Here is a 24,086-nt window from a genome sequence, read left to right as displayed (position 1 = left end):
TGTAAAGATACCAGCTTGGGACAGAAAGTGAATCCTGAGCCCTTATACTCCTGGGTAATTCTCAAGTAAATGAGCAGACAGAAGGGTTTGTTCTGAGAGCAGCTATTTTAAAGGCACATAACCTAGAAATTAGAAAGAACACAGAGATGAATTCTTTGAGTGTATTTTCTCTTCTCTCATCTCACAGGATACCACAAATCTCTTGGTGGCAAAGGAGAGCTTTTACTGCTTGCCGTGGACTATATTCTAAACCAGCAGAAACTAGAGCAACCTGAGTGATGGTTGCGGCGCTGAGTGCAAGGCTCAGATTAGATTCTCGCCTTAACCTGAAGCGGTCTGCAGGCTGCAGGAACTTACTCTTCATCTGTGATGGCCTCGTGGCAGCTGTCACAGACCCTCACTTCAAACTCGAAGCCCATCAGGGGGATGGAGGAGCGCTTGGAGCTGCACTTGCCACAGACGGCCTTCCCACACTTGCGGCAGTGGTGCTGGAGGAGGGAGATAAAATAGATACTCATCACGGCTCCCTCAGCTCCTGAGGCCCCCGCATCTCACCCCTCCTGGCAGAGAGGTGTAATCAACTGCATCCAGGTGAGGATGCTGAACAAGAGAGCCCCAGAACTAAAGGGAACACATTGGATGTGTTCTTCTCTGGGGCTCTGTTTATTCAACAAGGACTGTTGGGTAACACACCTGACAGGGACACCACCCCACTCTCCTGCTTTCCCTACTCTTGGTCCTTTCCAATGATCATACTAGGAACTACAGAGGAACCACCCAGGGGCCAGGTGATCTTAAAGCGGGGTGTCTGAGAAACTGCCGTCTCAGGAGATTATGCTGCTGGATGAAGGAGAACATGCAGGAAACCTGATTGAATCTGCTGACTTTGGCCATGGTAAGCCTAGGTGACCTAACATTTGATTTCCTTGGGGAAGACCAAACAGAACCATGGAATCAGATTGAAAATGCTGTATTATAAGTAGATCTAAATAACTAAAATTAATCAGAAGGAGGCAAAGTAAAATAAGGAGAGAGAAACACCACTTATATAATTTCATGGTCTGGTTTCCATACGAACTAAGCATGACACCTCTAATTGTAAGGTGCACTGCAATAGAGGCCAATAGAATTCTAAAATCACATCCCTAACTGCTTACTGGGAAGCAACCACTACAGAAACTGAATCCAGTAGGAATGAGCTATGGTAGACAGAGTAAATTACTGTGCAATCACGAGGTGACTCCAGGATAATAATTTACCCTCACCACAACTCCCACCCAGGGGTGTTATTTCTTCTAAGATCACATGGTTGAGCTATTTCCACATAATTACATCTTGATGAAGCATCCATATCACTCACCTGTCTTAGACCAATTTTCTTACTGTCCCACATTTGCTTGAAGTTCCAGAAGAAAGGCTGATCACACTTTTGGCAGGAATCACTGTCCAACCATTCAGGGGTCTTGTCAAATAAAGCACAGAACAGGTCACTGTGGCCAGCAGTCAGGACAATGGAAACCACTGACCCTGATGAAACTTACGGAGCTATCAGGATGTGTTTAAAAGAAACAGAGGTGTGATTTCTCAGTCAATCATTCAAAAAATATTTACTGAATGCCTATTCTGTGGCAGGCCCTGGGGATGGGATGTAGTGGTGAATAAGAATCTCCACCATCATGAAAATATGATTAATAATTATTTACATAAGCATAAGTGTGTGAAGGCCCAAGAGGGAGAAGCACAGAGCGCTTTGGCAGAGAGATCACAGGAGCCTCTGACCCAGGCTGAGGTTCTCAGACAAATAAGACAACTGAGACCTGGGGATGGCTGGAGCACAGATGGGGAAATGAGAGATGAGGCTGGAGGGGGCAGTATTAATGTTTGTTTGTGAAACAATTTCTCAAATACCAGCTTATTACCATTAAAATTATGTAGTAAAAACAAATAAATATTTAAAGACATGGAACATGTTCAATATATAATAAACTAACACAAAACCCCCAGGTTATTAAATAGTATCATAGCACAGAGTTAAGAGAGACTAGGAGAAGATATTTATAAAATTTGTAACAAACAACTCCAGCAAGTTACTGTATACAAAGAACCCCTGGAAAATCAATACGGAAATAACAAGAAGCAGTTGAGAAAATGGCAGATGATACAAAAGATATGAGCATGCAATTCACAGTCAGGGAAGTCTGAATGGCTAACATATATGAAGAGAGGCTCAAATTTACTGTTAAGCAGATAATGCAAATAAAAATGAGATACTATTTTACCTCTGTCTCCAAAAGGGCAAAACCAGAAAGGGAGGGAACAATCACTATTGGTGAGGATGTGGGATGTCAGAAAACTCCCTGTTCTCCATGAGAAGTATAAATGAGTACAGCTGTTTGGTTATTTAGCAAAATCAAGAATATACCTTCAATTGATCCCACTCTTGGGTTTATGGCCCTGAGTCTCATACAGGGCAGGTCTGTGACGGGACACATGTAAGAAGGTCATCTGGGCACTGTGTGTGGTACCAGGGAGTTTGTGCCAGTCTACACGCCCTTTGCTTGGGAAACAGAGAAGTAAAATGTGAATGGTACACACGATGGGGTCCTATGCAGAAGCACCGCAAGAAACAGCAGGATGGCAGAGCTCAAAAGGGTTCAATGGCAAAAGTTGGAAATAGAACCAGACTAACAGTACATCAATTACGTAAACTTTTTTTTTTTTTTTTTTGAGACAGCCTTGCTGTGTTGCCCAGGCTGGAGTGCAGTGGTGCGATCTTGGCTCACTGCAACCTCCGCCTCCTAGGTTCATGCAATTCTCCTGCCTCAGCCTCCTGAGAAGCTGAGATTACAGGCATCTGCAACCATGCCTGGCTAATTTTTTTTTTTGTATTGTTAGTAGAGACAGGGTTTCGCCATGTTGGCCAGCTGGTCTCAAACTCTTGACCTCAAGTGATCCACCTGCCTTGGCCTCCCAACAGCTGGCATTACAGGCGTGAGCCACCGTGCCCGGCTGAGTTATGTAAACTTTAAAACACACACACAGACACACACACACCCAGACACACACACACACACAGACACACACACACACACCTTTTATAAGGAAGCATGCGTGTTCAGGACACACATCAAACGCATCACAGTGGGTATCTGTGAGGAGGCATTTGGGAGCTAAAGACCAATAAAGGGGAAAAAATAAATCAGCATGTTTGTGATTCTATTTTTTGTTCAAAAAAAAGTCTTACACACGTGTTATGTGTAGAGAAAAATGTTAGGAAGGATGTGTGCCAACATGTTCAGAGTGATATTTCTGGATGGTGGTAGTATGAGTAATTGACATCTTTTCTATTTACTAATGAGCATTTTGTAACTTTTCTACCAAGAATGTTATATACAATATATACTTTTAAAAAATGCTAAAAGTTAACAAAACAAAAATGGATTTCATTAACTGTATAAAACACCTGTTCAACCTATGCAATGTCACTCGATCTACATCCAGCCACTCAAGGTCTTCCATTGTCTGTCCTTATCTTTCAGCTAGCTGCCATCCTCTCATCTCTGACTGCTTCTCTAAACCGCTCATGAGCATTAATGCACTGCATCAACCTATCGTGTTCACCTTGTCCTTACTCTTGCTGTTTCGTGGCCTGCAAAACCCATGTGCTCCTGCTCAGAGCACATCCAGACTCTGTTGATCCTTCAGCACAATGTTGCTCCCTCAATCCTTCACTGGGAACATTAGCCAATGATGACTCCATCCCTTCTAAAATACCCAGCACTGATGCTCTAGCATATATCAACTATAATTTCATCATTTCCACCATTTAATAGAATTCTGAAGTTTCCTCCTACAAGCCTTTTCTTCCAGAAAGTCTGTCAGTACTTCAGGTTAGAGATGACTTCAATATATGTCGCAGACCTCCCAAGGTGAGCATCACACAGCACTTATCATAACCATGAAGCAGCTCCACAGAGGCTAAGATGAAAACAAAAATCTCAGGAAATTTATGTTTATAAAAATGATACTTGCAAAAAAATGAATGGAACCATCTCCATTGCTTATTTAGAGTGTTGACTCACTGAATAAGATTTTAAATTAGTCAATAGTATTGGATGCCTCTATATCTGCATATCAATAGGCTCATAAACAAGGTTGCTCAAAGAACTGCCCATCAACCACTTGGTTTCATCTCTGGACACCTCACTGTTATCTTCCTTTGGCCTCTGTCCATAACGGGTCCAGGCTACGTGCACCAAAGGAAAAGAACTGGGTCCTTCTCCCCTCCCCTGGTTTGGTTAGGAGGGCCCAGAAAGAAGTCAGGACAGACCAGGTGTGACTGTCCCTAACCCAAAGCAGGCTACCGTGCAGAACCCAACCCAGGACATAATCACCAGCCATGCGGGAACATGGTTAGCATGACCGGCACTCATCACAACGATCCCAGCCTTTGTATTAATGGTGCCAAATATAGTTTTCAAAAGCAATGTTCTACCATTCCCCACCTTCTAACAGTAATGATCATTTTGATTAGTTACTAATAGAAGTCCCATGGACTTAAGATCTGAGCAAATAAAGCTTTAATCTTCTTAAGCATATAATTACTGGCATTTGAAAAGGCATGACATTGTGGGTAATAGCGACTACTCTCTTGAAATGAGACTGGGGTGAGGGCACAGAAAGAACGTGGGAGACCCCTTTTGTCTTTTTAAAGTGTTGCTTTTCTATGTAATTTTTGTATCCTGCAAGAAATTAATTATAAGAATGTGCATTGTCAAAGGGAAAGTCTACCCAGAATAATTCTAACATAATTGGAAAATGGTTAACTTCAAAGTACTTGTCAAAAGAGATATGCAGGAAACATTTGTTGTTAAGATGCTCAAAGATTAAAATGAAAGCTCATAAAAAAGAATGTTCTGATAACATGTAAATACGTGCTAGAAAACTAAGGATATATTGATATCTGGGGAACTATTTAGAACATGACTTATAAAGTACAAAATAATTATTTCTAGTATTTCTATTAATACCAAACTAAGGATTCTTGCTTCATCTTAGCCACTATTTTCTTCCATGACATAAATCACGTGAGTCCTCCGTTTTTGTAGTGCATTTTATACCAAAGGACTAATCACCAGGAAATAGATGGTTTCTTTTCCTCACCTGTACTTTTGCTGTGAATGGTGTAACAGATTTAAACAGCTTAGTCTCAGTCAAAATTCTTATGAACTCTCCATCACAGTAATGTTACATGCCAACTTGTGAGGGAAAAAAAAACCAACCCAAACAACTCCTTTTATGCTACAATTCTTTAACGTTACATGCCTTATTTCATGGTTTAATCATAAAAGAAATAAGAAATAAGCAGGAAGGGAGGCAGGGCCAGAAACACAGGGCCCACCCCACCCTGCTGTGCCACCTACCTCCTGCCTCTCCACGTCCATGTTCCAGACGACAATCCCACCATCACCGCCACAGGAGATCAGTTGTCGCGTGTGCTGTGCATAGGAGAGGGCCTGGACTTTGTCGCTGTGAAAGAAACCAAGGGTTATTGACAGTTTAGGAGAACAAATGCAAGGCCTCGCAGCAGAAACCTTGGCAAAGTCAGCCAATGTGCTCACTCACTCTGAGCCCCCAGTGTAGATCTTAGAAACCTGTTGGAATTTTCAGCATATTAAAGGTCAGAAGAGTATCCAGGATTTAAAATAAGTCTGAATGCTCCTGGCATGTTCAGGCCCCAGGAAGAGGTAATCTGTCAGTTACAACTTTTTTCCTTTTTTAAGGAAAAAAGCTGATTGTTGAATGGGCTGTAACTTCTTACTGGTTCCCTCCTTCCTTAAGTGATCAAAATGTGTAGCGTATGTTCATTTCACATTTGTTCAAGAGTCATGATTTTTCCTTTTAAAAAATTATCCTTGAAGAGTTTTGGAGGTCATCCATTGAGATGCCCACTGGATTTACCTGACACAGCCAGGTAAACTGTGTTGCCTGAGGTGTGCACATCACAAGTGGCTTGGGACCAGGCATGCCTTTACTTGGCTCCCAGAGTGAATCCATAGCAGTAACAGACTTGAATTTCACAGGCTCTCCATTTCTCTAGTTTTTACTCTCTCTCTCCTGATTCTGTTTTATTTTTCTTTCTAGTTTGTGCATGGCTGACAAGTTATTCCCTCTTGGCGGCAAAAATGATGGAGAATTTAGTTTTATGGTCTGAGTGATTGCTAGCAATGGATTACAGAGATCTATTCTCTATTGGGTGACAGAATAGGGTACATAGTTTCTTGGTCTTTTTTTTTTTTTTTGTATGTTCGTCTATTTTGAGCTCAAATCAATGAAGAATTTTGTTTCTACTGGGAAGGAGAACAGCTCTTTGATATCTGGACTGGTGATTTTTTTGTGTTTCTATTTATTCTTGATCTGTGGCTGAAGTTGAAAAACTAAAGCTATTAAGCTGTGTGTGTCTATGTGTTTATAATCCAGAAAAGCCTTCACCTCTTGCTGTGTGTGGAATGCTTTCCTATTTCCAGAGGGTGTCAATAAATTGGATTACGATACCTTTTAAATTAAAAGAACTTGTTCTGATTGTTTGATAAACAAGTGCTTTTATAAATTGAATCCTCCTAAAATCACAGAACATCAAACCTCTAATATTTTGAACCCGCTAGACTTAAACATAAAAATTCTTTTAATAGAAACTGCTAGCCAATTCAGTAATATTTTAAGAATCCAAGTTCATAAAATTAAGTTTCATTTGGCAAATGAGACTAGTAACATAGGTTTTAAAATGTTACATCTTTCTCTGATTTATTAGTGTTGAACAGAATACAAGTGTGCATTTTATTTTTACTTCTCCTAAATTTATTCAGGATAGCTGGCCAAATGAACTCATACATAATGTTTAAGATTATTAAAAATATAAATTTGTGTTCAGCTGAATTGAATAACTATTCTGACAAACTTTTTATATGAATAGCAATTATGTTTTGTAGCGTATCAACTTAAAGATAATTTCCAAGGTCTTTAGGTAACAAAATGGACTAATGTTAACCTGAGCTAATCAATAATCATTGGATACCTAGATAATTTCTAAGTAAGTTAGAATACTGTGACTTTGATTATAAAGTATAATATTAAGTTTATATATGTTTGCTTCTTATTCTTCTATGCTATAGTGAGGCTATACCTTTGAGTTGTGTCAATACAGGAGTTCATTTTTTGCCACTTTAAGGGAATGTAAAAGTGCCTTGTGTCACTATGGGAATTTCAGTAATGTGTGTTCATGAGTTTTGCTAGTCTGCTAAAATGATTATATGGGACGATTTCCAATTGTCCATATCCTCCCTCCTCCTAATTTTCTCTATGAAATATAAATTAGTTTCTGTGGTTAATTATTATAATTTAAATGGGTGGTTGAGATTATGCCAGGAGCATTAATGAAAAAGAAATACAGTGGTTTTTGTTTTTCAAATCACAACAGGGTAGCTTTGTATCAAAGCAGTGGTTCTTGAACTTTTTGGTCTCACAATCCCTTTATACTCTTACAACTTATTTGACGACACCAAAGAGCTTTGGTTTAGTAAGTGATAATGATCGATATTTACTTAATTTGGAATTAAAACTGAGAAATTTTTAAAATATTAATTCATTTGAAAATAGCAATGATGAATCCATTTGTAACATAAGTCACATATTCTGTAAAAAAATATATTTTCCAAAACAAAAAATTTTGATGAGAAAAATGACATTGTTTAATATTTTTGCAAGCCTTTCTAATGTCTGGCTTAATAGGAGAGCTGGATAATCATCTTTCTGCATTTATCATAATCATAATATCACTTATGTAGCTTCTGGAAAACTCCATTGTATACTTTCGAGAGAATGAAGATGAAAAGGGCAATACTAAAGTGTCTATTTGTTCTGGAATATGAAAGAGAAAAATGAAGGACAAAACTTAGAAAGTCAGTTTTACTTGCTTTGGCTTATAATACTTTAGTCTGAAAAAAAGGTATAAGATGCATTATTACAATTTTGGCTAAGTTCCCTCAGTTTTGATGGCTTGCTTCCTTACTTTACTGATTAATGCCTACAATGTGAAAGGATGTTCTTTACCTTCTGTGGAATCTGCCTAGCTAGCAGACATTCTGTGTCTCACCAGAATTATTTTCAGTGCTTTATGTTGACTTGATTAATGCTCTTAAGAAAAAAAAAAGAGAGAGAGAGAACAAGGAGTACTCACAGGTGAAAAGAATTTTAAATTATTTAAAATTGTGTTATCATCTATGTTTATTTTTAAATGTTTTACCGCTTTGATTATATAACCAGACATTGCTTCTTAAACACCTGTGCTCCTGTCTTACCCTACTTAAAATTCCCTTGACAACTCTTGTTAGAAATAAAGCTCGAAGTCACAAATGAAATGAACACTCCAATAGTTGATTTCTCAGCAAGGCAAAGTTTACTTCTGCAGAAGGGTTCTGCTCATTAGTCTGATCACAAGAGCACATCCAACAAAGGAAAGCAGCAGCTTTATCACTAACGCATTGGCTCCTACTGCTGTTTCCAGTCCCCACTGGCTAGAGTTGGACAGCACAATCTAAGCCGAACACGGTTGGCTAACTTGAGAAGTGCAGGGATGTGGTTACACCGGTGGGAAAACAGTTTTGGCAGTCGGGGGAGGGGGCATTGTGATGGGAGGGGTGATTTACAGAGTGAGTAGCAGATGTGGAATGTGGGCTCTATAGATAAAGACTGAGAGGAAGGTTGTTTCCCAGGGCAAGGGAACACAGAGAGTAAGGGAGTCTGGCCTTGAAAGCAGGGAACAAAGGACAAGGGAACCCTTTGAAGAAGAAGGTCTTACTGTATACAACTCTGGTTTTGCCTTTCCAAACTGAACCTCTGTTTTGAAAAAATAAAATTTTTAGGATGTGTTTTATGCCTAAGATTTCCCAGAGAGGTCCTAGAAAATCATAAAGACTTGTTCCCTCATCTTACAAAAAGAGAAATGTGGTGAGGCGCAGTGGCTCATGCCTGTAATTCCAGCACTTTGGGAGGCTGAGGCAGAAGGACTGCTTGAGCCAAGAAGTTTGAGACCAGCCTGGGCAGCATGGTGAGACCCTGTCTCTACAAAAATTAAAAACTCAGTCAGATGTGGTGGTACATGCCTGTAGTCCCAGCTACTAGGGAGGCTGAGATCAGAGGATCACTTGAGCCTGAAAGGCTGAGGCTGCAGTGAGCTGTGATCATACGACTGCACTCTAGCCTGGGTGACAGAGCAAGACCTTGTCTGAAAAAGCAGAAAAATTTTTAAAAAGAAATGCTATAAATAATTGCATTTGTTTCATGTGTTACTATGTTAAGAGTAAATGGGAATAACTGTCAGATCGGAAGAGATCCTCAGCCTGCTCTAGGTTAAGTCAGTAGGTAAAACATTTTATTAGTATTTCAGAAATTACATGTTTTATTGGAAGACTGTGGAGATTTCCTGATGTCGTTATTGTCTATAATATGTTTTTACCCTTGGGGAAATACTGATCACAATTCTTAGGAAAGAGTTATATAGCATATCCCAATGGGGAATTTTACTTTCCCTCATTCTGATATCATTGGTCACAATTACAAATTAACCCTTATGTTACAAAATCTCTATCATCTGTAGATAATTTCTGTATTATTCTGATCCTTGCCTGAAGGCTCTGCTATAGCGTTTGTGACTTCAATAAAGGACAGCCTCAGAGTTTCATGGAAAAGAACTATTTGTACTAAGTATTTTAAAATATTGATATTTCAAAGAACAGACTCTTTGGCACAGGCCGCTGAGCTGACATTGCTTAGATAATTTTTAAGCTGTGCCAGCGGATTGAGTCAGGATTTCCTTGGATTTCTGGACCCTTTTTAGTCTGGATGCAGATGGCTTCTTGAATGTGAACTGCTAAACCAAGAACCATCAGAACAAGAATTAATTACAGTTCATTCATAGAACTGAATGAACAGAAGAGGGAAATTTTATTGTGGTTATTTGTCTGGAATACTGTTGATGTTGTTTTAATGTTCTATTTTCTGGATATATGAGGATGCCTTTTCTCTATTTTAAAGCTATCTCTAACCCACAATTTCGTAAACTCTGTTATTATAAGTTAAATCAAAACATTTAAGAAATGATACCCAATTCTCACTCATTGCCCAGAATTTAAGAAAACTATTACAGAGATTCCTTAATTTTCATGGAAACATAGTTATTTGCATCGATTCAGTGAGAATCTATCCGCAAGATGTAACTGGGCAAATCAACTGTATAACCTGGAGTGTCATGTGTGAGAATGATGCTCATTGAATCAGATATGACTAGCCACTTTAAGAACTCATACAGCCAACTTACAAAGCCTTCCCAGGAAAACTGGCCTGGTACCTGATTTACAGGGTCCTGGCCTTACAGCTGGTAAGGAAGGTACCAGGCCAAGAACCTAGCAAATGGTGGAAACTTTGAGGAATTCAACTGTTGTTGCAAATACTGTAGGTGAAATATAGTAGAGTTTCTTGGGCTTGGTTTCCTAGCCTTGGTATGGCAAATTTTAGAGGCTTTGAAAAGTCCAGTTCAGCAGTGGCTCACGCCTGTAATCTCAGCACTTTGGGAGTTCAAGACCAGCCTGGCTAATGTGGAGAAACCCTGTCTCTACTAAAAATACAAAAATTAGCTGGGCATGGTGGCGCATGCCTGTAATCCCAGCTACTTGGGAAGCTGAGGCAGGAGAATAGCTTGAACCTGGAGGTGGAGATTGCAGTGAGCCAAGATCACACCATTGCACTCCAGCCTGGGGGACAGAGCGAGACTGTCTCAAAAAAAAAAGAAAAAAGAAAAAGAAAAGTCCAGTGCAAGATTCTTTATAAAAACTTCCAGGTAGAAGTGAATTTTGTGGGCTTAACACAAAATTGTTGAATACTCTGTGGCTCTGGATATGCAAAACAAATCCGAGTGGCCTATATGGTTAATTAACACTCTTTACTGTACCAATATAAATAATCAGGACTAACCTCATGAGACCAGCCTGGTTTTTTGTTTTTGTTTTTGTTTTATGAAGGATAATCACTGAGATTATTATGATCACAGGGGAGGAGGGGGGAAGCACAGTCAGGTAAACTGAGAAAGATTTGAAATGGGCAAAAAGTGATCACTGGGTATCTTTTCAGCGGAACTTCAGGTGTTGTCTAGCACACTTTTCTGGGCTATCTGATTCTACAGGGGACTACACCTTTTAGTATTTTTACTAATCTATTTACAACTCTTAAAGAATACTGATATTACTGCAAACAAATCTTGTCCAGTTAAGACACACCTAATCCCACACTCCACCCTGCCCATGGGAGAGCCAGCTGTGCATCTGCTAACAAATTCATTTTCACATTCTCCATTGCCTATGTATGTGTCTACTCTTTGGATTTTCCTTTGGACTGCAGTAACCACTTACTTTGCCAGTTAATTAATTATTAATTAATGCCTAATATAAAATCTTTGACATGTATTCATTTTTTTAAAAGCCAATTGGGTTTTCCCTATCTCTCCTGGTTGTTATTTCACACTTTTTAAAGTATAGAGTGCCACCACTGTGACACTCAAGGGCAAGAAAAATCAATCTAGTTGCACAGACTCGTAACTCTATGATTTGAACTACATTTCATTTGTTGAGCCATCTTGATACACATCAATGATCTTGTAAAACCAAAATAAGCTACATAAGGAACTGCTTTGCCACTCATAGCTGGCAGCAACATTCAGCAACAAATACATAATTTATGGGACTCCAGTGCTGTTAATAGTCCAACACAGAAGAGTGAAACACAGTGATGAATGCTGGATTCCAAGTTTGATAATAAAGCTGCTCTGGGACTTCTTGATTTAGGGATTCAAAATATAACCACCTTTCAGTTAAAAGCTAGGTGAGGGAACATCCCAGGTTTACACGTTAGGGGTTACGAAGAATGAACAGATACCTTCTAACATTCATGTTTCAGCTGACATCACTGTAGCATTTATACTAGAAAGCATTTCAAACAGGTCATTATTTCATGGATGAGTGTTACCATGTACTGCACTGCAAATGCTCTTACAAGTGCACAAAGCCCCCACTTTTCACAACCACCAGGATCTGCCATCTATAAATACTACAGTTAGTGGGATGGCCTCATTTCCTTTCTCACCAGTCCTAGCAGCAACATATGTCTGTCAGGTCCAAACATATAATTGGAGGGACTAGTGCAAAATGAAAATACAGAGTCCCTTTAAAAAACTTGATTAAGAATTACAAGATGGTGGCAGCAGCTCATTAAACCAAGTGTGAGGCCCTTCTAAGAATGGGGCCTTGTGTGACTGCACATGTCACATGCCCATGAAGCCAGTCCTGTGTCTGATGATTAAGGGAGAGGGTAGAGAAGACCTTATCCTTTTTAGAGAAACAGATCTCAGACACAAGCTAACATCTGCCCGACGGTCAACTTAAGCCTTTCTTCATCCCTCAAGAGTAAGGGGAACTCAAATGTATAGCATTGTTCATTTCTTTGATGAAAAGTTTAGGTTATTTAGTGGGCATCTAATTAATTATGCTTCTACTACCAGAGATCTCACTCTCCTATACGCATAAATCTTCCAAGCTCCAAGGACCAGAGAAGGCTGTGAGCAATCCACACAAGTGAGGTCTCCCAGACAATAATATGTAGGGTCATCCCAAGCCAAAGCACCGTAAAAGGGATCTGCTTCCTCAGGGATCCTTGGCCCACTGCCAGGCTAAACCTGAACTCAGGGACCCCCGTCTGGGGGCACTGGTTTGAGCACCAGCGATGTTCTGCTGTTTGGTGGCAGGGTGGAGGTTCAGATTAGGCTCTCGCCCTCTGTCCACTTGTATTTCCTAAACCCACTGTATTTTAGTTCATGCCATTCTCTGTTCTGGGTAACCTCCTAATCCTGAGAACTATGAGAATCTCTTCATCTAACATCCAAACCAAGAGTGACCCCTGCACTGAGGCCTCCCACTTTCCAGTAAAACTGGCGAACGGTGCCACCTTTGCCTATTTTCATACTTCTAGCACGTCTCCACAAAGGCAGGGCTATTTCCTAACTCACTTTTGTGTCCTGAGTACCTAACACAAAGTCTGGTATGTAGCTGGAGTTCAGTAAACATGTGTTGACTGAGTTATGAATATATGTTAATATTTCCATAGGAAATTCTACAGAGAGAAACAGTAGTCAGATCCCAAGGCAGGATTTTTGACTTGGAATTTTTTATTAACAAGAGTAATCTTAACAACCGCCATTTAACAGGCCTGTACTCCTGGGCTGATTATTTTATATGCATTACATCATTTATATTTTTTTGACAACCTTGTGAGGGTTTTTCCTTCCAATTTTGTCCTTATTTTAGAGATAAGAAAACTGAAGATCAGAAAGGTGCAGTGCCTCGCCTGAGGCTGCAGGCCATTGGCAGAAGGGCCAGCTCAAATATAGTTTGACCTGACTCAGAGGCCTGCACACTAATGACCACATTTTCCAGCCCTTCTGTCTTTGAGAAGATTCTACCTTCTATGAAAACTCTCATAGCTGATATTTTGATCTATTATGTGTTTAGCTAAATAGTTAGAAATAAAAAAGACACATCTCGTCCCCTCTATCCTAACAGTTCCCTAGCACCACAGTGGGAAATGCTCTTAAATCTCACAGATTTGAGCAGAAAGCTGTCATTTGTACTGATCCTTGTCCACCTGTCCTCTAACCCAGAAGCTGAATGCAAGAATTCTACTCCTTTTATAACTTTCAATGCAATTTACTTGATACAAGGGGAAAAGCACAAATTCTCTCAATGTATATTTATTTACAAGTGGCCTATTTCTTTACCAAAAGGCTTTGAGGACTCTTACAACAAAATTCTCATATGTGGTAAGAGTAGTAAGAGAGAAATCAAGAGCTTGGATTTTGGAAGGAGAAAGCAAATACAGAGACTGGAAGTGCCAAGGGTCATGGCTGTGACCTAGCCTCACATAAGCTGCTGAATCCAGTCTTGGTGGAAGGTTCCAACATGAGGAATAGCAAAGATCTTTACTGGTGCTTTAAGTTAGGTTATATTAAATTACCATCAAGTCTTAGAAGGATAGGAAAACACTATTAGAAAGAAAAATTACAGGCGTGAAGTTGGTCAAGAAATGACAGTATTATGTAAGAATTTAAAAGGGTTCTAAAAAGACCAAGTACCGTTATTAGCTATGACAAGGTAGGCATGGGACAATAAGTGTCCAGGTTTATGTTTCGGTAATAACCATCCAACTAGTAACTGATGCTTGCAAACATAACTGGTCCCGGAATCTGGAACCTTTTTTTTTTGCCCTTCCTCCCACAGAGCTAGCACAGCACACAATCACGATCCACTTGCTACAGGGAATAAATACACCAGAATGCTTCCAATGCAGATAATATTGTATAAAAGAATACTTTCTTAGCTTTTTTTCCCTTGGACTTGGAAACAGTTTCACTGTCATCAATCACTTTCTTTGGTGCTAAAGCTTTCTCTGCTTTATGGGATTTTTACACACCAAATCAAGCTAGTTATAAAAATGTCACATTTTCTGTTGCTGAAGGATGGTAAGAAGCTGTGGAACTCAGAACAGAAGACATGTGCAGCTGTCCCTCAACAGAATGGCTGGACATTTCCATACCAAGGAAAGGCAGTCTCCCTATCCTGGGGAGGCCAGTCTGCTCTCCCCGGTTTCCAGGCTCACCAATTATGCCCCTAATTTGGAACTGTGGCCACCATCAGTCACTTTAACCAGGAACTGTAGGAAAGCAAAGGGCAGCCTTGAGGCCTAAGCATCAGCACACATCACCAGGCATGTCAGGGACCATGTGTTAGTCAATAAATGCTCACTTTAGTATCCCCAGTGCCTTACTGAGGGCTGGGTATACGAAAGGTGCTAAGCAGCTCCCTGCTGGACTCAATTAAGGTTCAGAGACCTAAGCTGCCAGCTGGGGTCTTAATACTGAATATTAATATTGAATACCTCAATATTCTCTTCTAAAAATGATATCTGAGCTCTCTCTTTTATAGTGTTATTGCAAGATTGAACGGAGTCTGTGTGTTTTGAAAGCTCTTTCACAAAATATTAGGTGTACTCAAATACGAAAATCACTGAATGCCAGCAGCTGACTTTCAGGGTAAAGGAATGGCGGCTGCGAAAGTTGTTCCCTGCCTGCCTGAAAGTGGTCTCCTTTTCTGCCAGATGATCCCGAAACCTTCTTTCCATGCCATCTCCCTACTTCTGGCAGCTCCAGGGACTTCTCTATCCCCACCCTGGCATTCAGACCCACTCTAACAGACTGACACTGACTGATGCTGAGGAAGTTTAAATTAAATTTTGGAGGAGCTGGCACTGTGATACCAGAGCAACCCCTCCCCGGGGTTAAAACCTGATGACAAGGAGTCCCTCATAGAGCTCACTTTATGTATTACTAAGCTTGAATTAAATAAAGCACCAGGCAAAGGCCTTCTGCCCTTCATCCTGTGTAAAGCCACTTCTGCCTGGTGGCTCCTGATCTCAGCAGCCTGCCTGCTTACCTGTGCAAGTTCTAAGGGCATGATTCTATCAGCATGGACTCCAAGCAGGGTCTATTCCATTTTCTAAAAGGACAAGTCTGTACTTAGAAACTGGAAGACCTATTTGTTAAAGTTTTATTTTTCTAGGACTGAGAGACTTATCTAAACTTTATAGCTTTTCCTTTCGTAACAAACTGTAGGCGTAAGTTTCCCAGAACCACATTTTCCATTCAGGTCAGGGGCCCTCTGCACACAGTGATGCTGGTGTTAAGCACTGCTGCAGTTCAGCATCTGGTGCATGAAATCGTGCAAAAGTGCTTGCAGTCTTTATTAACCACTGTGTACAAATAAAACTAGTTAGGAGTGAAACTGAATGAGTCTAGTGAATATTAGTCATCTTCATTCAAGACCTGCATTTCACTTCTCTGAGAGAGTCCAAGTTGGCAGGAATTACCTGGCAGATTAGATGATAATAGTGTTATTAAACACAACTGTGCTTTGGCTTTTTTTTTTTTTTGAGACGGAGTCTTGCTCTGTTGCCCAGGCTGGAGTGCAATGGTGTGATCTCGGCTCACCGCAACCTCTACCTCCTGGGTTCAAGTGATTGTCCTGCCTCAGCCTCCCGAGTAGCTGGGATTACAGGCACGCGCCACTATGCTCGGCTACTTTTTGTATTCTTAGTAGAAACGGGGTTTCACCATGTTGGCCAGGAGGGTCTCAAACTCTTGACCTTGTGATCCGCCCGCCTCGGCCTCCCAAAGTGCTGGGATTACAGGCGTGAGCCAATGCACCCGGCCCTGGCTTCCTCTTTTCTTCTCTTACGTGGATGATGTGAACTCCTTCTACAGGACCTGGATGTGTGTTCCCTTGTCATAAAGATAAACATAAGGGAATGATTCCTCTAATGAACTGATGACAAGGTCTGAGTGGCCCCACAAGCCAGGAGTGACCCCAGACAGCTGTTCTGTTCTCCAACATGAGAAAGAAGGGCTTAGTAGCTACTTCTCTAACACTAAATTCTAAAACTAAAACAAGTATTTGTACACAGGCCCTGCCATCCAAAATTTAGTTAGTTTATGTCCAACAATTCCAAACCAGATTTAACTATTTAGGAGAATATTTTGAAACTAGGGTTTCCAAGCAGATTTACAGGAAAAGCTAGTGTTGCTTAAAACCGGTTAGTTCATAGAAGCATTACAAACATTTGTTTATGGCTGTCAAGGGTTGCTCAATATCGTTTTGAAAACTTTACAACTAAAAAACAATTCAGATGAGCACTAGATTTGTAAAGCAGATCTAACATTCTTTTATGCAAAAAGATTAAGCTTTGGCCCCAGGGACAGCAAGGCGTCTCAGGGTGTGGGCTGAGGGTCACCAGTGGGGAGTTGCCTGGGAAGCTTGTCAAAGCACAGATCCACACCGCTCCGGACGGCAACCAGAATCTTAGCAGACAGGGACCGGACATCTCAGAGATTCTCTGTACCCAGCAAAATTTGAGAACTGCTCCAAGGAAATGCAAGGCTTTCTCTGTACTTCCTCTCAGGCCCCTAAAATCTATCCTTTAAGGAAAAAGAGCCTGACATGAATCAAGGCAAGTACTCAATAAATATTTGGTCAAGTACAAAATGTACTGTGAAGGATCTTACCTCTCCTCTTTTCCGTATGCTGCCAAGGAGCTTGAAGCCACATTTGAACTCAATTATATAAATTTTGTAAGCCTTCACAGCTTGTATTTTTAAGCTCTTTTTTCCCCTCACTCTCAAATTTTTACTGTTATATTCTTCCCAGTTCTAATTTTTACCTTTTATTTATTCACTGCCATTACTTTATTTTATGGTTTTTGTAAGCACTCTCAGATGCTCTGTGGAATAAAATGGGGTATAAGTATATAAACACAGTTTTACACAGTTATAAATCAAAGTGGCCAGTATTTGTGTTCCCGCCATGTTCCTTCCCATGCTAAGATCCTGCCACAGACTGGGCTGCACTCCTTTGTTCTAGCTGTCAGCTGAGAATCTTTTCTCAGAGTCTTTATGAAAGCACCAGCAACCTTACTTGTGTCCTTGGAGCTCGATGGCTGTTCCTTTTCTCCCACCGATGTCCCACATGATGACAGAGTGATCTGAACTGCCTGAGAACAACACCCGCTGGACTGGGTCCCAACAGAGAGCGGTCACCCCACCTGAGAGGACAGACACAACCAGACATCAGTCACAAGGTAAGACTCTTACCCACAAAAGAAATGTGAATGCAGCGGAGACAGGACCTAGTGCAGTTCCTGGCATACAATAAATTCTTATTGAAAGAACAATCAAATAAGTCCCCAAAGAGAAAAAAGTTGGCTCCAAGGAAATTCCCACCCTTTAAGCATTTTTCACCAACATTTCATGTACCATAAAATCAATTACTGTAAAGACCAAAAGAAAATAAAAAAGACAATAAATTGACCTTCAAAAGGGAGACATAATTCTAAGAAGAATGGAAAATATTGCACTGTTTGGAAATATTAACCACATTTTCTTAACTGCTGCCTGCCTCCCACCCCTGACAATAACAGATGAGAAGGAAATGGGTTTACAAATGCTCAATTAGATTTTTTATTCTTGAATATCAGATTTAATTAGGCCACAATATCAGCATTTAAAATTATGTTTGCTCTTTGGGAATTTTAATTTACAGATTCCGGGCAAACTTCTTATGTTCTTAAATGTCAGTTTCCTCAACCGTAAAATGCAGATGATGGTAACACCATGACCACTATGACTATTACTAAGAATGAAAACATCAACCCAGCCATTACCTACTTCATACGGTTGTGGTGAGAATTAGATCAATTACATAGGACCATTCTACCACTCTAAACTTGTTGTGCAGTATAGATGTGGGTTATTAGGATTACTGTAGTGGTATGGCTATAAAATATTATAATAGATTTTCTATGGTAGTCCCTTTGTAAATCAAACCCTTATATACTGAGAACAATAAGAATTTTTTCCACTTAAGATGTGCACAAAGCCTGCAAACACTTAAGAATGTCAGAAATACTAATTTTTTACATTATTAAAAATATTATATTCTGAAAAGAACATAAAATAGCTTCTCATTTGTTGGAATCTGACATTTTTCTTATTGAGATTATCAGTTTGTTCTAATGAAGTGCTACACTTAAGAGCTTTCAGGGAAGTTTCTCTCATACATTTGGTTCAGGAGAATACTTTCTTATTTGTCATATGACTTTTCTTAGTAAGACATTTTTTAAGATCAAAAAGTGGGGGGAACTCCAAACTCTACTATTCTGGATTATGCTTCCTAGCGTCTTCCTAAACCTGCACCCCATGCTGCTGGTATACACTCCTGCTCATGTAAGAATAAACTGGCTTCCCCAAGTGCATATGTGGTTAGCCACTGCATGTAGCCCAGCCCTCACCCCCGACCACCAACATTCCCCACAACAGCAACCAAACACAGTGATGGATGCAGACAGGCCGCTCACTGTGTTGTCTGTTAAACTGTATTGTCTGCTGAATGAAGGAGCAGATGAATGCAAACATAAAGATCATTTTCTCCACTTTACACAAGTTCTTGCTTAAAGGTCACCTCCTCAGAAACATCTTCCTTGACTACACTCATCACTCTCCTGATTATTCTTTTTTTTTTTTTTTTTTTTTAATTCATTGTCTCCTGCCCCAGTAGAACAGAAGCTCTAGGAGGGCGGGAACTGTGGCTTGTTCACCACGGGATCACCAAAACCTAGAATTCTGCCTGGCTTACCTACAGCAAACACTCAACAAGCCTGGACAAATGGGCAAATGATTGAATGAAGGAGTAAGAATATGAAAGAAATGCCCTTGGCTTTGTTCTTGGCAGATTAAACAGGCATATGACATCTATTAATGGGTTAATATTAGATTAAATGGGTTAATTAGATTAAATGAGTTAAGATTAAATGGGTTAATATATATAAGCACACAAAACAGTACCTAGCGCATGGGAAGCATGTGCCTGGCTGACTACTATTGTTAATGTGATGCCTGCATCTGTTCGACTACTCACATCTTTAGGTCATGGAATACCCATCTCAAGGACAATCTCTGAGATGGTCTCACTTGACTGACTAAGCCACTCCAACTGGGGGCTAGATAAGAGAAAGGTGGCAAGTGTTTGATTTCCCCTATATAACACGTGAAATGGGTAGCTTAGGTTCTTTAAGGCGTCATCGGATTTAATAATGGTGGGCCCTGGTAAAAAGAATGATTAGAAAGGCTTACTTGACTCAGTTAAAAAGACTTAATTGGAAGGGTTGTTCATTCTGTCAGAATCAACATGGAAATATTGAAATAGGGCTTACCATGACCCAGGTGACAGATACCTTTAGACTTCCCTGACCGATATATACCTACACATCTAAGAACACTACACCATGGGGCCGGGTGCGGTAGCTCACGCCTGTAATCCCAGCACTTTGGGAGGCCAAGGCGGGCTGATCACGAGGTCAGGAGTTTGAGACCAGCCTGGCCAATATGATGAAACCCCGTCTCTACTAAAAATACAAAAATTAGCTGGGCGTGGTGGCACGCGCCTGTAGTTCCAGCTACTTGGGAGGCTGAGGCAGAAGAATCGCTTGAACCCAGGAGGCAGGGGTTGCAGTGAGCAGAGATCACGCCACTGCACTCCAGCCTGGGCAACAGAGTGAGACTCCGTCTCCAAACAAAACAAAACAAAACAAAAAACACTGCACCATGAGGAGCCAGCTCTCTGCCTTCTTTGTTGGTGCTATGGGATGAGGATGGTTTATGGGGATAGAAGAGAAAGTTTGGATATGGTATTATAAGTGTACAGGCTCTGGAACCAGAATCTAGTCTTAAATCTCAGCCCCATTTTCATTAGGTATAGGACCTTGGACAAGTTACTTAACGTTTCTGTGCCTCAGAAGTCTCATCTGTAAAACAGGGATGATAATAGTACCTAACCCACAGTATTGTTGAGATTAATTGGGTTAATATATATAAACACACACAACAGTGCCTAGCACATGGGAAGCACCACTCAACAAATGTCAGCTATGATTACAGTACAGGAGACCTCATCTATACAATCTCTGTGACAGTGTCCTTTGTTGAGTCAGCCTTAAGGCCAGTCAGCTTATTCTATGCTATCCCAGCCATCATGAGATCAATTAAGGTCTTAAAAACAAGACCAATCTCTAGCTTTGCCACATTATATCAGGCCAGAAGGGGTCAGGGCTAGGAAGGGGAGTTCTTGGCAACACAGAGAGTTAGGAAGGCAAATAGATAATCTGGTTAAAGCAAGTCAGGGTATATTCATCAGACACTCCCAGGGCCCAAAGTGGAAGAGACAGAACGAAAAGCTGCAAGACAAGAAAAAGTTTAGGATGGTGTAGGGAGTAAATAACTCTGGGGTCCCATGCCTGCTCTATATAAATGTCCTAACAATGAGGTCATTTGAAAGTTGGCCTATAAATGATAAATCACAGCATTCATTTCAAATCAGTTCAACAAGCATGTATTGAGCCTCTTCTATGTGGAGGAACTGTGCTAGGCTCAGCAGATACAATGAAATAAGACTTACATTCTACCTACCAAAAATGTACAATGATAAGATGATGGATTACTTTTGAGAACAGAAGAGCATGCATGTTATGTTTGGTCGAGCCATTCTCTTACGGGATATGTGACTGCTTCCCCTGTCTGGAGTGCCTGTCTTGCCTTTTATCACCCAAGTAACTTTTTCTCCCTCCAGGAAGCCTTCCCAACACCTTCAATCCAGGTGAAGTTCCAGTCTCTGTGCAGATCTCTATTGTTACACAGACCCCACTATATTGAACTTGGTTGGATTATAAGTCTGTCCCCACCGCAGACTTTGGGTTATGTATCTTTGTATTCCAGCACAGCACACAGTGACTGGTATGCAGGAGGTGCTCAGTAAATGTTTACTCAACTGATCTGCTGCATTGAGTGGCAGAGAGAAATAGGAGGACAATAAGCAAGAGGCATCCAGGACAGCCTGGGATGGCGGCTGGTGGGAAGGCTGTGCAAGACATCAGGATCAGAGATGCAGTGGGGAGAGCTGCTGATGGAAACGGCCTCTCCCTTCTGAGGGAATTTTTCCTGCATCTCTCTGCACACAGGGCTTCCTGATGAACTGTATAGTTCTTTCTCCTAACACTTCTGGCAGCAGAGGAAGTCAACTACCTTCAGCTACCCTGCATTCCAGGCAGTGCAGACACATATCTCATACCCCAACCCACACTGGGGGCAGAGCCCAGGGCTTCAATGCTTGTGGTTTTCCAGTGTTTCTATTTTAAATGACAAAAAGCATTTCTTCCATTTCATTTGACTTCATTTCAAGTTAATCCATCTTTCTGGTCCCTTTCAGTGTTTCATTTTATGCTTCTCCCTTCCTTTGACCTCCCTAATATGACCTACAGAATAATTTTTAAATAAAAATGGTTTAATTCTTACAAATAAAGTTTTCTAGTTATTCTTTAGTGGGCACAGGTCTTCTATTAAGGATGATGAAAAAGTTCTGGAATTGGATAGTGGCAATGTCTGTACAACACTGTGAATGTACTTTATGTCACTGACTTGTGCATTACTTGTACACTTAGAAGGTTGAAACGGTAAAGTTCAGGTTACATGTATTTTATCAAAATAAAAAAATCACCAAAATATTTTTAAAATAAAAGTTTTCATAATTATACAATGTATACTACTATATACTCTCATAAATATAACTGTTAGTGGTTGGCTAATATCTCCCACGTATGTATCTTATTTCAACTATTTTTAGATTTTTCTCAACTTTTAAGTATAAATTTTTCTAAGATGAATATTTTTACACATACAATTTTGTTCAGGTTTCCAATTAGTTAGAAGAGAATCCCAAATGTAGAAATGAATCAGAGAGTATAAAGATTTTTAGAAATTTAATATATATTACCAAAATGCTTAGGGAACTAATTTTTTTTGAGACTTTTACCACATACCTTGCAAAAGTGAATGACCACGTGGAGTGTTACAAAATCAGGGTTGGAAACTGCTGGGTCTGTCTTTCCCAGAGTGTGATCTGGTAACTTAGCAGAGGGAGTGTCACACCACACCCTCAAGGGTAATATGTGCAGGCCAACATGAGGCTAAAGGAGACTAAGAGCCTGTTGAATAAAATATCTGACCTTTTGATTGCTGCATTTTGCTCTAGAGTGAAGTGACAAGGGTTTTTGTCAAGCTAAATGCCCTCCATCTCTAGAGTATACCTTCTTCCTGAGATTCATAACTCTTCACCCAGCTGTCTCTTTGCTGCCACCCCAGGGAAGTGTTCAGTTCAAGCACAGTGCTATTCTCTCCTAGACCTGCTCTCCCAGCAGTACTCCAGGTTTCAGGAAATGCCATCACCAGCCAATACATGCTCCAGACAGAAGCCTTGGGAGTCACTGCTACCCCATGCAGTTACCAAATGCGGCTGACCCCTGTTCTCCAAACAGATCTTAAATCTCCTCCACTTGTCTCCACACACACTGCTGTCCCCCAGTCCAAAGTCAGCTTTCCAAGGGACTCCAGCAGTAACCTCCTAAACAGTCTCCCTCCATCCATTCTGTTCCCAGTCAATCTACCACCTACTGCCGCCACAGTGGCTTATTAAAATGCAAACCATGTCACTACTCTGTTTAAACTTCATCACTGGTTTCCCGCCAACCTGAGAATAATGCCTGAAGCTCCTACCACTACTTGTAAGGTCACTTGCCTTTGTGTGGTTGCTAACATTTTCCCACTCTAGGCTGCTGTTCTGCAGGTCTGGAATGTTCCCACCACCTACATAACTCCTTTTTCTCCTTAAGGTGCTATTTAAACACCACTTCTGGCTGGGCACAGTGGCTCATGCCTGTAATCCCAGCACTTTGGGAGGCTGAAGTGGGCGGATCACCTCAAGTCAGGAGTTCAAGACCAGCCTGACCAACATAGTGAAACCCTATCTTTACTAAAAATAAAAAAACTTTGATGGGTGTGGTGGTGTGCATCTGTAATCCCAGCTACTCAGGGGGCTGAGGCAGGAGAATTGCTTGAGCCCAAGAGATGGAGGTTGCAGTGAGCTGAGATCGTGCCACTACACTCCAGCCTGGGTGACAGAGCAAGACTCTGTCTCAAAACAAAAACAAAAACACACTTATTTGGGAAGCCTCCCTTTAATTATCCCCAAGAGGAGTGGACCTTTTATTATTTGCTTCCAAAGAAGCCTCTGTGCACATCAGGGCTCCACGGCACCTGCTACTCATAATGTTTGGATGAATTCTCTGTAACTACTGGTCTAATGCATGCATTCCATGCTGGCTGGAAGACGGATAAGGGCAAAGATTATGCTTGTTTTATTCACCCACATTTCCTGGCACCATCATATATAGAGAGAGTGGATGACTGACTATGGATGACAATTCATATCTCTTGACCTGCACTTTATATAAACTGGATCTGTGTGAGTCTCCACTGTAAACAAAAATTGAAG

At 40.7% G+C, this 24,086-nt stretch overlaps 2 protein-coding genes across 5 annotated transcripts in view; one reads left to right on the top strand and one right to left on the bottom strand.

The window, feature by feature from the left end:
• The window catches only part of DHRS12 (dehydrogenase/reductase 12), a 48,908-nt gene extending 45,709 nt beyond the window's left edge, over window positions 1–3,199 (top strand). The window contains exon 9 of the mRNA XM_063595778.1: window positions 188–3,199. Within this exon, the coding sequence (XP_063451848.1) occupies window positions 188–275 (88 nt within the window). The 3' untranslated portion in view covers window positions 276–3,199. The remainder of the gene's footprint in view (window positions 1–187) is intronic.
• WDFY2 (WD repeat and FYVE domain containing 2) overlaps window positions 1–24,086 on the bottom strand; it is a 186,551-nt gene that overhangs the window by 9,981 nt on the left and 152,484 nt on the right. For all 4 annotated transcript variants that reach the window (XM_034936749.3, XM_008962088.6, XM_003809795.7 and 1 more), the window contains 4 exons: window positions 17,625–17,751; window positions 5,424–5,529; window positions 1,361–1,462; window positions 358–488 (listed from right to left, as the gene is read on the bottom strand). In XM_034936749.3, the coding sequence (XP_034792640.3) occupies window positions 358–488; window positions 1,361–1,462; window positions 5,424–5,529; window positions 17,625–17,751 (466 nt within the window). The remainder of the gene's footprint in view (window positions 1–357; window positions 489–1,360; window positions 1,463–5,423; window positions 5,530–17,624; window positions 17,752–24,086) is intronic.

This window comes from Pan paniscus, chromosome 14, assembly GCF_029289425.2.
Source record: "Pan paniscus chromosome 14, NHGRI_mPanPan1-v2.0_pri, whole genome shotgun sequence".
Lineage (NCBI taxonomy): Eukaryota > Metazoa > Chordata > Mammalia > Primates > Hominidae > Pan > Pan paniscus.
The sequence above is the reverse complement of the archived record's forward strand: the minus strand, read 5'-3'. Positions and strand labels throughout refer to the sequence as shown.